Genomic DNA, 13,466 nt, shown 5'->3' with positions numbered 1-13,466 from the left:
TTGTAGTTACATCAACTCAGGCTGTTTGACAGTTACAGGAATAGGACTGGCGTTCCCCTCCTGATTTGTATTAACTTCATGCCCTCTCCTTCTCTGATGCCTTGAGAAAAAGCTTCATGTGCAAAGGCTGCCCACTGATGTCGCCTGCAGCGCAGCCCACAGGAGCCCCATGTGGGAACCACCCAGTGCCGTCCCAGATGATGGACACACACGGTGTCGTCCTACAACAGGCTACTATCCAGCCACAAAGAGAAGCAAAGTCCTGGTGCAGGCTGTGGGGAGGATGAAGACAGAGGACACACAGAGTGATAGAAGCCAGACACAGAAAAGAACGGCCAGAAAGCAGAGTAGAGGCTAGCGGGGTGGAGGGATGGGGCGCTACTGTGAGTTTCTCTGGGGTGATGGGAAATTTTGGAAATCAGTAGCGGTGACGGTTACCCCCCCCCCCCCAAAAAAAAAAAAAAAAAAAACCACGGCCCCTGGAACAACAGTTGTCACATAGCTCTTGTGCATCCGGCCACTCTTTGCAGCAGGTCAGCGTTGGTGACCTTGACCGTATGAAGCGTCAGCATGGGTTTCCCATGGTGGTGTGCCTGGGTGTGTTCTGACCGTCTGTCTCCTTTCTGCAGAGACGTCGGCCCCGTGCAAGGAGCGATGGGGAACAGACAAAGCCCCTCGGGCCTGTGTTTCCGCTCCCAGTTTCTTCCCGAGGAGCAGGCGGCCGTTGACCGACTGTTTGATGCCCTCGCAGCCCGTGGAAGCAGCTCGCATCCCTCACCCAGATCCTTCTCCCTGGAGGCACTGAAGGCAAGGATACCAGCCGGTGGGACTGAGGGCTGTGGCCTGGCCACTCCCGCCCGCTGTGGCCGTAAAGCCTTCTTACGGAGCGTGGGAAAGTTTGTTTTCTGCAAAGGGCCAGAGAGGAGCTGTCTCAGGCTTTGCAGTCCACACGGGCCCTGTGATGGCCCGCCCTGCGTTGTAGCCACAGACGGCACCCCACCTCTGTTGAGCACATCGGTACAGTCTCTCGTGCACATGAATGACAGGCACTCAGAGTAGACGAGCAATGCTTTGCTCCATGCTGGGACGTTGCTAACTTGAGGTCGCTGCCCACAGGGCTGGCTCTGCTCACCTTGCCATCTTGTGAGCCACCTCGCCCGTGACTACCCCTCCCAGGGGCCAGGGAACTGACCAGATGGTGGGTCTGCTTAGTGGGATTCGTGGGGCTGTGTACCTTTGCCTATGGACTTAGCGAGTGTCTGACATCCTGGGAACTGAACGGTGATCTTAACGAAGGAGTGATGTCAGAAAATCCAGGCGTTATGCCTGCCCACATGCCCCCGTTGGCCTGGTTCCCAGGCCTCTGACTGCGAATGCTCAGACGGAGGCAGATCACGGGCAGAGACCAGCAGCTCCTTGTCCTGGGAGGTGGGGGCGTTTAATGGCTCTCCCTTCTAGAACATGCCGAATGGGAGCTGAGGAGAGTGAGTGCTGGGACCCCTGACACACTCATTTGACAGATGAGAAAATGAGTCAGGACGTCATCAGGGTCACAGCCATGTGGTATGTGTCGGGTGTGTGCGCGTGTGCAGCTGTGTGTGTGCAGAGCACCACGTGGTCAGCTACAGACTGAGCTGGAGCCAGTTAAAGACCTGCCTGCAGAGAGGGCTGGTGGTCACCTGTGCGTATCGAGAGAAACGTGGCTGCCAGTTGATCAGGAAATAGGAAGGAATGAAATTTCTGTTGCAACAGAACTTAGAAAACATCAACAGAGTGCTGTGTTTGTGGGTGCGTGCGTGCGTGCACGGGTGTACCCTGTGTCATACACATGGACATTCACATGATCACACAGACACACACATGCAGGCACGTGAAGGCTTGTGCCGGCCCTGCGTCGAGTGGGTCTTTTGGCACCGTTTCTCCAGCAGCTCTGCTCATGTCACGTCTCTGTGACGTCTTGGTCATTCTCAGTCTTTCACACTGTCGTCATGCCATTGGTCACTTAGTAGACAGCGATATAGTCTCAATGCACCTTTTTTATGCACTGGGACCAAAACACACCTGGGACTAGCTTCATTGCGGCCCCGCTGTGTTGCAGTGGTCTAGCACTGAACCCACAGTGTCTCCAAGGCCTGCCTGTCTGCATATATCTGTTTATGTGTGTGTACTCACACGTACTTAAACACGTACTTGCCAACACAGGTTCAGAGCTGCTCGTACGTGTGTTCTTGCTGTGCTATTGTCTCCCCATCACATACACCGTGTTGTTGTTAGGTGCTGTCCAATTCTGACTCCGTGACCCTGTGGACAGCAGAACAGAACCCCGCCCGGCCCTGTGCCCTTCTCACAGTCAATGCCATGCTTGAGCCCGTCGTCACAGCCACTGTGTCAGTCCATCTTGTTGAGGGCCTTCCCCTTTTTTTCTGACCCTCTAGTTGGGAAAAAAAAAAAAAACTCACTGCCGTCAAGTCAGATGCGACTCGTGGCAACCCCTCCCTGGGTTTCCGAGGCAGTATCACCATGGCAGTAGATGCCCAGTCTTCCTTTGAGGAGTGCCTGGTGGGTTTGGACCGTCAGCCTGGGTCAGCAGTCAGATGCCTGAGGCACTGCGCCACCAGAGCTCCTGACCTTCTAGTGACCCAGCATGATAGTCTTCTCCAGGGGCTGGTCCTTGGTGACAGGGTGACCAGAGTATGGGAAACGAAGTCTGGGCATTCTCCCTTCTAGGGAGCATTCTGGCTGTACTTCTTCAAAACAGGTTTGCTCATTTTTCTCTCAGTCCACGGTGTTTTCTGTACCCCTCGCTCACACCATAACTCACATGCATCACCTCTTCTTCAGTCTTCCTTGTTCATTGCCCCGCTCTTACGTGCATGTGAGGTGATTGAAAGCACCATGGCTTGGGTCAGGTGCACCTTAGTCTTCACAGTGACATCTTTGCCCTTTTACCGCTTTAGAAATGTCCCGTGCGGCAGACTTGCCCAGTGCAGTATGGTGTCTGATGTCTTGGCTGCTGCTTTCATGGGTGTTGATTGTGGCTTCGAGTAAAATGAGATTCCTGACAACTTCAGTCTTTTCTCCATTTATCATGATGGTGCTTATTGATCCAGGTGTGAGGATGTCTGTTTTCTTCATGTTGAGGTGTAGTCCATCCTGAGGCCTGTAGTATTTGATCTTCATCAGTAAGTGCTTCAAATCTTCCCTGTCAGCAAGCAAGGCTGTGTCATCTGCGTATCACAGGTGGCTAATGAGTCCTCCTCCAATCACTACCTCCTTTTTTCTTCCGTGTCTTTTAGTGACATTGTTCCCCTCTGTCAAGCTATGTCTGCTGCACCCTCATCAGTGTTGCCTTTTTATCACCGAGGTGACGAGTGAGAACACGGAGTGTTGAGAGGGGAGGCTGGCGGACGGGAGCTGCTGCAGCCGCTTTACAAACCCTGTGTATGGCTCACGTGCTCCAGGAGAATTCTGGATTCGCAATTTCCTTTTGCCATTTGTAATCCCTTTTGCCAAAATCAAATTTGATGCTGGAGCCAGAAAGGGAAAAACGGCACTTAGCAGAATGTTACCTGAAGGCATTCGTTAAGGATTAAGTTAGAAATGTAAATAAAAATTAATGAAAAGCGCGTAGTGAGGACAGAGAAGGTGTGTGAGAGGTGGAAGCTAATATGTGCAGGAGTCCCGGATGTAACAGACCGAGTGAGCCACGTGGGGGTGGACGTTACCCACCCCCGTCAACTCCGACTCCTGGAGACCCTACAGGGCAGGGGAGAACTGCCCCACAGGGTTCCCGAGGCCGTAAATCACAGAAGCTGGCTGCTGTCTCTCCCATGGAGCAGCTGATGTTCAGACCACTGTCCTTTCGGTTAGCAGCTGAGCACTTTAATCACAGGTTCTTGGACATACATCACGTGTATTAATACTGTGAGACATGCACCCAGCGGCTAGTAGACTCTGGAAGAATGGAGGTGCTCCCGGCAGAGTGAAGAGCAGATGGGGGTGGACAGAGGCAGGAGCGATGTGGCCTGTTGGGGGAGTTTGGAGGTCAGAGTGAGGGACCCAGCGGTGGAAGGCTCTGATGGCCGAGAGGTGCCATCATCCGGGACATCGCACGAGGTCCTTGGTGGGGGCAGAGATGGCACACGTGGCCTTCCGGGAACTCCGGAAGCTGACGACATGAAGGAGTTCTGGTTGGTCTGGCCCCCTGGGTATTTTTCTGGGGTGCCGTCAAGTTAAACTCACCCCTGATTCAGCCTTTGTCTCCTCCTCCCCACCAGGGCCATGCTGGGGGAGCGCTCCCCGCAGTGATGGTGACCAGGCTGTACGATGGCATGCGGAGGGTCAGTCCAACAGGCATGGCGAAGAGACCCAGTGAGAACGTGTCCCGGGAGCAGCTCACCATGTTCCTGTCCTGCCTGCTCAAAGGGAGCTCGGAGGAAAAGAGCCTCGTGATCTGGCAGATGATTGCTGGCACCGAAGGTGCTGTGAAGGCGAGAGACGTCCAGAAGGTACCGGGGGAGCCCTCTCGGCCCCCCATGCTCCCGCGTGTCTACCCCCAGGGTCCTTAGACCAGGAATCGTTGAGGTCACAGCTCCCAGGCAGGCTGTAGGCCAGCAGAGGGTCTAATTAGGAAAACAGATAGCTATCAAAGACGTGACCTGTGTTGCTTCTCCCCACCTTGGGGTCTATTAAAGAGATAAAGTGCACCTCCTTCCCCATGTAAGTGTAACACAGGCCCAAGGGCACCGTGACATGTTTTTAACGGTGATACTGTGGCCTTCAGTTTACAGAGGACCTGGTGGCATCGGTAATGCATGTGCTGGACTACAGACAGGAACTGAGAGGCTGGCCGTCAAAGGAAGTGCCAGGCGCCCCCTCCAGGGTACAGGCGATGGCTGCCCAGCTGCTCTCGGAGGTGAAGCTGCCAGGCAAGTGCCACCCGGTCCCCTGTGCCCTTTGGACCCGGGACCTGCTGGCCTCCCCAGCACAGGCCTTGGAGGCACAGGGTTGAACCATGCTGTCTTAATTGCTGTTGCCGGCTCATGGGGAAGGCCATGGCTCCCCCGGGGGCCCCCGCAGTGCAGCTCGGAGAGGAAAGAAAAGCCGTGGGTGCAGTTGTCTGGATGAGCACTGTCCCAGGGAATCATCATGTGGGCACCAGTGTAGGCCAGCCCTCAGATTGTAAGCTACAAATTCAGTGGCCACTCGGACACAATAAAAAGAAACCAGTGGAATTAATAGTATGTTATATTTAATCCAGAATATCCAAAATATAATTAAAATGTGCAACCAGTATAAAAACAATGAGTTATTTTACGTCTCATCTTGCACACGAGGTCTTGCACTGTGGCACGTCTTGGAAGCCACAGTGGCTCGTGGCTGCCACCTTGGGTGGTGTGCGTTTAGAGCTGGAACATTGGGGTGTGTGGGAGCCCGGCTCACGCTGCGTCCTGTCCACCCCTGCCCCCAGATGGCCGGAAGCTCCTGGAGCCTGTGCAGCTGGACTGTGCCTGTGGCCAGGCCGTGATCGAGGACTGGGTGTTCCAGGCTCCCCACGTGGCCACGTTTTTGAGCGTGGTGATCCGCAAAGGCCTTCTTGTCCTGAGTGCGTCCCTCAGTCTGGCCACCCTGATCCCCGAGTGTCGTGTTGACCAGGGACAGGAGTTCGTGAGCATCCTGGACGTGCTGTCGGCCGTCTACATCAACGCCCACCTGCCCAGCGAGCGGCGGCACCGGTGGCAGCTTGTGTTCTCCTCCCAGCTCCACGGACACAGCTTCTCCCAGCTCTGCACGCGCATCACTCACAGAGGGCCCTGCATTGTCCTTCTCGAGGACCAGGACAGCCATGTGTTTGGCGGGTTTGCGTCCTGCTCCTGGGAGGTCAAGCCTCAGTTTCAAGGTAAGACCTGGTGACCTGAGCGTCAGGGCTTCCTGGGCGCAGAACGTGCGTTAGGAATTCTGCTCACACTTGTGCATGGTGTTCACCATGGTCACAAGGTGGACACAACCCAGGCATCGATCCACAGAGGAACAGGCCACCAGAATGGTCTCTGCACACAGTAGGACTCTGTTCAGCCGTGAGGAGAGATGCTCCTGGCATGCCGTGGGTAGACCTGGAAAACACGTGCTGAGTGACCTCAGGCAGGTGCCCAAGGACGTGCAGTGCAGGGTCCCACCTACATGAGCTCTGTAGACCAGGCAGAGGCAGAGGGAGTTTATTCCTGCTCACCAGGGGCACGCGGAGGAGGGAGAGGGGGTTACTGCTTGGGAGCACTGAGGGTCTGTGGGGGGTGATGGGAAGATCCGGAAACATGTAGTGGTGATGCTTGCACAATGTGGGGAACGTAATTAATGTTGCAGAATTGCAGACATACAGAAAGGATGACGCAGCAAGCGTTTTAAGTGTTTTTACCACAATTAAAAGAAATTCCAAGGGGACGGCTGCTGCCGTTGGAGACCCTGAGCACTGGTAGTTGGAACCTACCTGTGATTACTGGCCCCTGTCCTGGTGTTTAGGGAGGGCTGCCTCTGTTTCAGACGTTGTTAGGAGAGTGAAGCCCTGTTGGTGTACTGGTTCAGCACTCAGCTGCTAACCGAGAGGTGGGCTCGAGCCCCCAGCCGCTCTGTGGGAGGAAGAAGCAGCAGTCTGCTTCTGTAAGGATTGACAGCCTTGGGAACGCTGGGGGACAGTTGTCGGTCCTGCAGGGGTGCTGAGAGTCAGGGTTTAACTCCATGGCGGTGGGCTGAGGAGGAGGGTGCTGCCTTAGGCTGGGTGAGCACCCCCTGGGTGAGCCAAGCAGGACAGGCTGCTGCCGCCAGGTGTGCAGGCGGTAGGCAGGTGACATTGCCGCCAGGTGTGCAGGTGGTAGGCAGGTGACATTGCCGCCGGGTGTGCAGGTGGTAGGCAGGTGACACTGATGTCGCCAGGTGTGCAGGCAGTAGGTAGGTGACATTACCGCCAGGTGTGCAGGCGGGTGACACCGCTGCCACCAGGTGTGCAGGCGGTAGGTAGGTGACACTGCTGGTTTAAGAGCAGGTGTCCCCCCGGCCAGTCTCCTGCCCTGGAGCCCTGGGGGTGCGGGCTCTGCTTCCTCGGGCTCTCGTTTCCATAGTTACTTAGACTGGGATTAGGACACCTGTTGCCCCTGGAGCCCTGGTGGGGGCTTGGCTGCTAACCAATAGGTCGGTGGTTCGAGCCCACCCAGCGCCTCCACTGGTGGAAGCTAGTGATCTGCTCAAAGAGCTGCCTAGGAACCCTGTGGGCAGTTCCACTCCGTCATGTGGGGGCGGAGTGAGTCAGCACCAGGCCCACAGCACCACCAACGGCTGCACTACCTCGAGCGTGCGGGATGAGAGGTTCTAGAGCATTTGTCCCCTCCCCTTAAAGGAAAAGGCTGGGGGAAGTGGCCCTTTGACAGTATGTCCCGCAGCCTCGCCTCTGGGTGATCGCTGCTCTGCACTCAGGCGAGGCGCCCTCCCAGGGCCTGCGTACCCTGCGGCTGGAGCGTGGTCTTCCCCAGGGTGGCAGCCTTGGGCCTGCTGTACCACCTCTTCCTGCACACCCTGCTCTTGCGCACGGTGCACCCAGAGGAGAGCAGGGGCACCCTCCCCACCCGCCCGATGGCAAGGCTTTGGGGAAGTGAAGAGCTGGCCCGGCTACCCGAGCAGCGGGAGGCCTTATTCTGCGCCCGGCAACGCCTTCAGGCTCATTCAGCGGCTCCCGCTCCTGCTTCCAGCTCTGTCCACCTCCGCTGTAGCCCGTGCTGGTCGCCGTGTTTCGGTGACGAGCAGAACCCATCTTTGTAGGTGAAGTGTGTATGACCGGGTCTGGGAGTTGAGCTCCAGTTCCTGGATGGGAGGGTGAGGTTCCAGAAGAGAGCCTTGTGGTGGGGCTGGCACAGCCCATGGGAACCGGGCAAGGTCGAGAAGGCTGTTTTCCGTTTGTCCTGGAGATAGTAACACTTGTGTTCGACTGAGGCCTTGGTGGCTCAGTGGTAGAAGCCCCCCTTACCCGCAGGGGCCCCGGGTTCCAGTCCCGGCCAGCGCACCTCAGGAACAGCCCCCCCCGTCCGGCAGTGGGGGCTCGCGTGCTTCCAGACAGACCAGGGAGCAAGGCCTGGCAGTCCCTGTGGGTCAGGGACGGTGTGAGGACAGTAGCATTTTGTTCTGTTGCACGTCAGGTCGCACGAGTCGGGCTGACCCCACACCACCAACGGTAGTATTTAGGAAGTGGAAGTGAGCTAATGGCCGTGGGGCCCACTTCATTTTTCTTACGCTCTCGGTGGTGCAGATGAGAAACGCCAGGCGTTGGACTGAGAGCACAGGCTTTGGAGTCCCTGCTCTGATCAGCCAGCCAGGAGGCCCCCAGGTCTGTCTGGGTTGGGGTCCACAGGCCCCACTGGCCCAGACTCTGCCGGGAAGGTCCTTCAGCCTGCTGGGTGCTGTCCTCCCTGAGGCCCTACTGGGCCTTGGCCCCCTCTCACCACCTCCATTGTGCCCCAGCCCTGGTTCCACGTGGGGTGGCTAACCCACAGATACGGTTCCCTGCTGCCTTCAGGCTGCAGTCAGGAGACGGGGCAGTCTTCCGTCCAGTGCGTCTCCTGCTGTGGAAGCTGTGGATGGGGTGAGCCCCTGGCTGGGAGCTTCCTGGGGGCCCAGTCTACACCCCCTCCCAAGTCTGACAGTGCTTGTTTGAATGAATGAATGAAGGGACCGCTCTCTGTGCCTGGGGACCTTGGCTGTTCCCAGAGCCGTGGCCCCTGTGCCCCCTGGTCCCTCCTACTGTCTGTGCCTTTCCTGGGCAGCTGGCCGTCTCAGCTGCCTGCCCATCTGGATGATGCTTGCTCTTACCGGGAACAAGGCTGCACAACTTCATAGCCCTGTGAGGCAGGCTGAGCGGGAGCCGGGGCCATGTCCGTGAGACTGCTGGCCGATGGCTCCCGCATTCAACACAACCCTCGCTTCCTGATTTTGGGCTGCTGGGTCCACCGAGCCTGCATCTTGCCTGAGTCTGACACACCGGAAGGAGTTAAGGTGTCCACCCTTCCTGGTGAGAGTACATGTCCCAACGGCAGATGCCACGTTCCTTTTTAGTTGTCCTCCTAACCATTCCCCACCCCAACTCATTGGCCTGGGCCCTGGGATGTTGTTGTTGTTATTGTTAGGTGCCGTCGAGTTGTCTCCGACTCAGCAACTCTATGCACAACAGAACGAAACACTGCCCTGTCTGTGCCAGCCCCACAGTCCTCGCTATACCTGAGCCCATCGTTGTAGCCACTGTGTCAGTCCATCTCGTTGAGGGCCTTCCCCTTTTTCGTCAACCTTCCACCTTACCAAGCATGACATCCTTCTACAGGGAATAGTCCCTTCTGACAACATGACCAAAGTAGGTGAGACGAAGTCTGGCCATTCCCGCTTCCAAGGAGCATTCCGGCCGCACTTCTTCCAGGGCAGATCTCTTAGTTCTTTAAGCAGTCCACAGTACTTGCAGCATTTTTCACCAGCACCACAGCTCAAAAGCATCGACTCTTCTTTGGTCTTCCATTTTCACTGTTTAGCTCTCACATGCATATGAGGCGATTGAAAATATCACAGCTTGTGTCAGGTGCACCTTAGTCCTCAAGGAGACATCTTTGCTCTTCGGCACTTGAAAGAGGTCTTTTGCAGCCAATTTGCCCAGTGCTGTACGTCATCTGATGTCCTGACTGCTGCTTCCATTGGTGTTGATTGTAGAACCAAGTAATATGAAGTCTTTGACAACTTCAGTCTTTTCTCCATTTATCATGATGATGCTTATAGGTCAGTTGTGAGGATTTTCCTTTTCTTTATATTGAGGTTTAATCCATACTGCAGACTCTAGTCTTCAGTCTTCATCAGTAAGTGCTTCAAGTCACCCTCACTTTCAGCAGGCATAGTTTTGTCGTCTGCATAACGTAGGTTGTTAATGAGTCTTTCTCCTATCCTGATACCACGTTCTTCTTCCCATAGTCCAGCTTCTCGGATTATTTGTTAAGCATACAGATTGAATAAGTATGGTGAAAGGATACAGCCTTGACGTACTCCCTTCCTGATTTTAAACCATGTAGTATGCGCTTGTCCTGTTTGAACAATAGCCTTCTAGTCTGTGTATAGGCTCTTCATGAGTATGATTAAGTGTTCTAGAGTTGCCATTCTTCTCAGTGTTACCCACAATTTGTTAATGATCCACACAATTAAATGCTCTTGCATAGTCGATAAAACGCGAGTAAACATCTTTCTGGTATTCTTTGCTTTGAGCCAAGATCCATCTGACATCAGCAATGATATCCCTTGTTCCACATCCTCTTCTGAATCCCGCTTGCCCTGGGATAGCACAGGGAAACTGCCACTGACCTCATGCGGCCCCCTGTCTGGGTGAGGAGAGTGAGTTCAGGAGGTACCTGTGCGTTCAGGGCATACCTGGGCATCCAGGTGCTATCTGCGTGTTCAGGGCATACCTGTGGCCGTCTCTGCAGCCGTGCCTTCTGAGATGTGCCCCTTTGCACTCCCTGCTGTTCCCGGCCCAGCTTGGACCCAGCACGACCGTTTATTTCCTCTCTGGTCCGTTTCAGGGGACGACAAGTGCTTCCTGTTCTCTGTGTCCCCCCGCATGGCCGTATACACATGCACCGGCTACAATGACCACTACATGTACCTGAACCACGGGCAGCAGACCATCCCCAATGGATTGGTAAGGCCGGCAGCAGGGCAGCTTGGCTTCCTCTTGTCACTTGGGGGATGCACTGGACCCGGGTTAACACAGGGTCAGAGGTGCAGGCTTTCCTCCCTGAGCCAGGGAAACGCTCCTGTTGTGCAGGGTGGGGGCTCTGTGCCCTCGGTGACGACACGTGTGCTCAGTGAGGATGGAACAGAATTTCTTTTCTGGACGGATGCCACCACTGCTGGGCCGTCTCATGGTTTGGGAGTGAATGGCGTGTTGCCCAGATGACCGGTTGGTGGCCCTGGGTCTGGGTGTGGCACTGGTGCACCTGTCCCCACACTCCGTCCTGCGGCCGGCCTGTGGTGGGCCGTGGAGGACCCGGGCTGTGGTTACCTCTCTGATGTGCTTCCCTGGGCCTGCTGGCGTCGTCTTGGGGGGCTTACTGCCATGCGTGGCCATGACACCTGGCTGCTCCTTGTGACCTCTTGGCCGCAGGAGGTAGATGGTGAAGGCCAGGGGCTGGGGGCTGGAGTGACAAAGGGCATCTGTGGGTGATGGGACGAGAGCCAGCACGTGTAGCTGGCCTTGCTCGTTTGGCTCATTCACTGGGGAGGGGAAGGCCCCCTGTCTGCACTCCAGCCAGGTTCTCCTCTCAGTCCCTTAACAAAAAGCTCCTTTTAGGTAATTCCAGCTGCTTGCACAGCCAGGGCTGGCTGGTGGGTCCACCCCATGCTCCCCAGGGGGCATGCCGGGAGGGTGTGCCTGACGCCCGAGGACATGGGCTGCCCTGGAGGGTTGGCTGCGCTTTCCTGCTTGTCTGCTCTGTCAGAGCCAGGGAGGGGCTGCAGCGCTGTGGGCCCCCCGGGGGACCAGGAGTGGCTGTGGCAGCATTGGGGGGTAAACGAGGCTGGTGCGGGACGTGCCGTGTTGAGTCGCATGCTTGGTGGTGGCAGACGGCCCGCATGGGTGACGTGGCTCTGCCGTGCTCCCTTCGCAGGGCATGGGTGGCCAGCACGGCTACTTCGGGCTGTGGATTGATGGCGACTTTGGAAAGGGACACAGCAAAGCCAAGCCTGCGTGTACCACCTACAACAGCCCCCAGCTGTCAGCCCAGGAGGACTTCCAGTTCCACAAGATGGAGGTGTGGGCTGTCGGGGACTTTGACTCTCACCCGGTGAGTGGCCACGTCAGAACCTGCACTGGGTGGGTTAGTGGAATTCCCTGGAACATGGGGACCCATGGACTCAGGCAGTCCCTCTGATCCTCTGCCCGTCAAAGTGCCTGGAGCGGCCCTCTGGGTCCCCAGTTCTGTGCTTGAGTCCCTGCCAGGCCCCCTGTGTCCCCCGTAACACCCCATTACCTCTCAGCACGGGGGCAGGACCAGAGGCCACCTCCTGCTGTGACAGCAGCAGTGTACTGATCCCCCCAGAAGAGGCTTGCAGGCTGGCAGGAAGTCACCTGGGGCCTCTCTGTGCAGCCCCTTGAACCCGCCCCGCCTCCCTTCTCATTCCAAGGCCAACAGCAACAAGAGCGTCCTGGACTCGGACCCTGAAGCCAAGGCCCTGCTGGAGATCACTGGGCGGAGCCAGTACAGTGAAGGGCTCCGGGAAGTCCCAGATGACAAGTGACGGAGCGTGGGGTGGCAGCTCCCAAGGCAGGATCTTGGCGTCCTCGACCAAGTGCGCACGTCTACCACACCCTTCCCACTCAGATGCCGCGTCTCGACTGGCCGGCGTCGCTCCTCAGACTCCGACGCGTCACATGAGCAGCTCAACCCTTGCACTTTTGTTCCTTCTGTACGGGTGAAACCCAAGACACAAAGGTGTCTTAAGAGCTCTGCGGGGTCAGCTTTGCTGGGAACAGGTTCTCACTTGCAGGAGGGGCCTAACCCCCGACCCTCGCAGCCTCGGTGCAGCCACCCCGTTGGCCAAGTGAACACACCGCCAGGTCCTCCCCGCCCCAGCGTGCCCTGGCATCTGTCTGAGCTGGGGAAGGGCGCAGGCATGGGGTGAAGTGCTCAGTGCCTTTTGGTGACAGTGCCTTGTACGTGAGGGCTCACATTTATAAAGAGCAGCAGTGTTTGCAGTGGGGAGCCAAGGGGCTGTTTTCATGGTGGTGTTGGGGCAGGGGCCCACTGTGGCATCCACCATTCTCACCACGTGTAGGTAGACCTGTGCTGGGACCCCCCTTCCAAGCCACATGTAAGTGAACTGTGCCATGAGTGAGAGGGGCTAAGATGCTGAGGGGGGTTTCTGATTTTAGTGCGGACACCTGGGGCCTCTGAAGCTGGTGGCATCATTGATACACATATGCTTTATGTGTGTAACATACACATGCATGCGTACACAGGTGTGTACACGTGTGCATGCATGTGTGTGTAATCTCTGTGATCAAACCAGTTGTTGCTGAGTGGATGCCAACCACGGCGACCCCAGCTGTGCCCCAGAACTGTGCTCCACGGGGTGGGCAGGGCTGTGGCCGTCAGCAGCGCACCGTCAGGCCTTTGTTCTCGGGGCCTCTGGATGGGTTCAGACCCCCAGCATTTGGGTTAGTAGTTGAGCACTTAACCTTCTGCACCACCTGGAACTCCACCATCTCTTCAGGCTCGTCCTGTGTGTTCCTGGTCACTGAGGCGCTCAGCCCGCCTTCTGTACCCACCCCTGCCCTGCCCAGCTCCTGCTGTCCCGCCGATCAGCGTGGCCTGCTTGCCCAGTGCTGCTCCACGAGTGGACTCTCTCTAGACAGAGGCCCGGTGTTGGCAAATGCTGACAGGTACCTGACGCAGTCG

The 13,466-nt window shown here is 56.7% G+C and overlaps 1 protein-coding gene across 1 annotated transcript; it reads left to right on the top strand.

Annotated features, from left to right (window-relative positions):
• Window positions 1-654: 654 nt before the first annotated feature.
• Window positions 655-12,306, top strand: MEAK7 (MTOR associated protein, eak-7 homolog). The gene is made up of 7 exons (XM_007939136.1): window positions 655-807; window positions 4,278-4,508; window positions 4,784-4,928; window positions 5,471-5,899; window positions 10,590-10,708; window positions 11,676-11,852; window positions 12,193-12,306. The coding sequence occupies exons 1-7, from the start codon at window positions 655-657 to the stop codon at window positions 12,304-12,306; spliced, it is 1,368 nt and encodes a 455-aa protein (XP_007937327.1).
• Window positions 12,307-13,466: the final 1,160 nt, after the last annotated feature.

The sequence above is a fragment of the Orycteropus afer genome, unplaced genomic scaffold (assembly GCF_000298275.1).
Source record: "Orycteropus afer afer isolate SDZICR_OR568_19922 unplaced genomic scaffold, OryAfe1.0 scaffold00057, whole genome shotgun sequence".
In the NCBI taxonomy this organism is placed as follows: domain Eukaryota; kingdom Metazoa; phylum Chordata; class Mammalia; order Tubulidentata; family Orycteropodidae; genus Orycteropus; species Orycteropus afer.
Note: the sequence above shows the minus strand (reverse complement) of the source record. Positions and strands in the feature narration are given on the sequence as shown.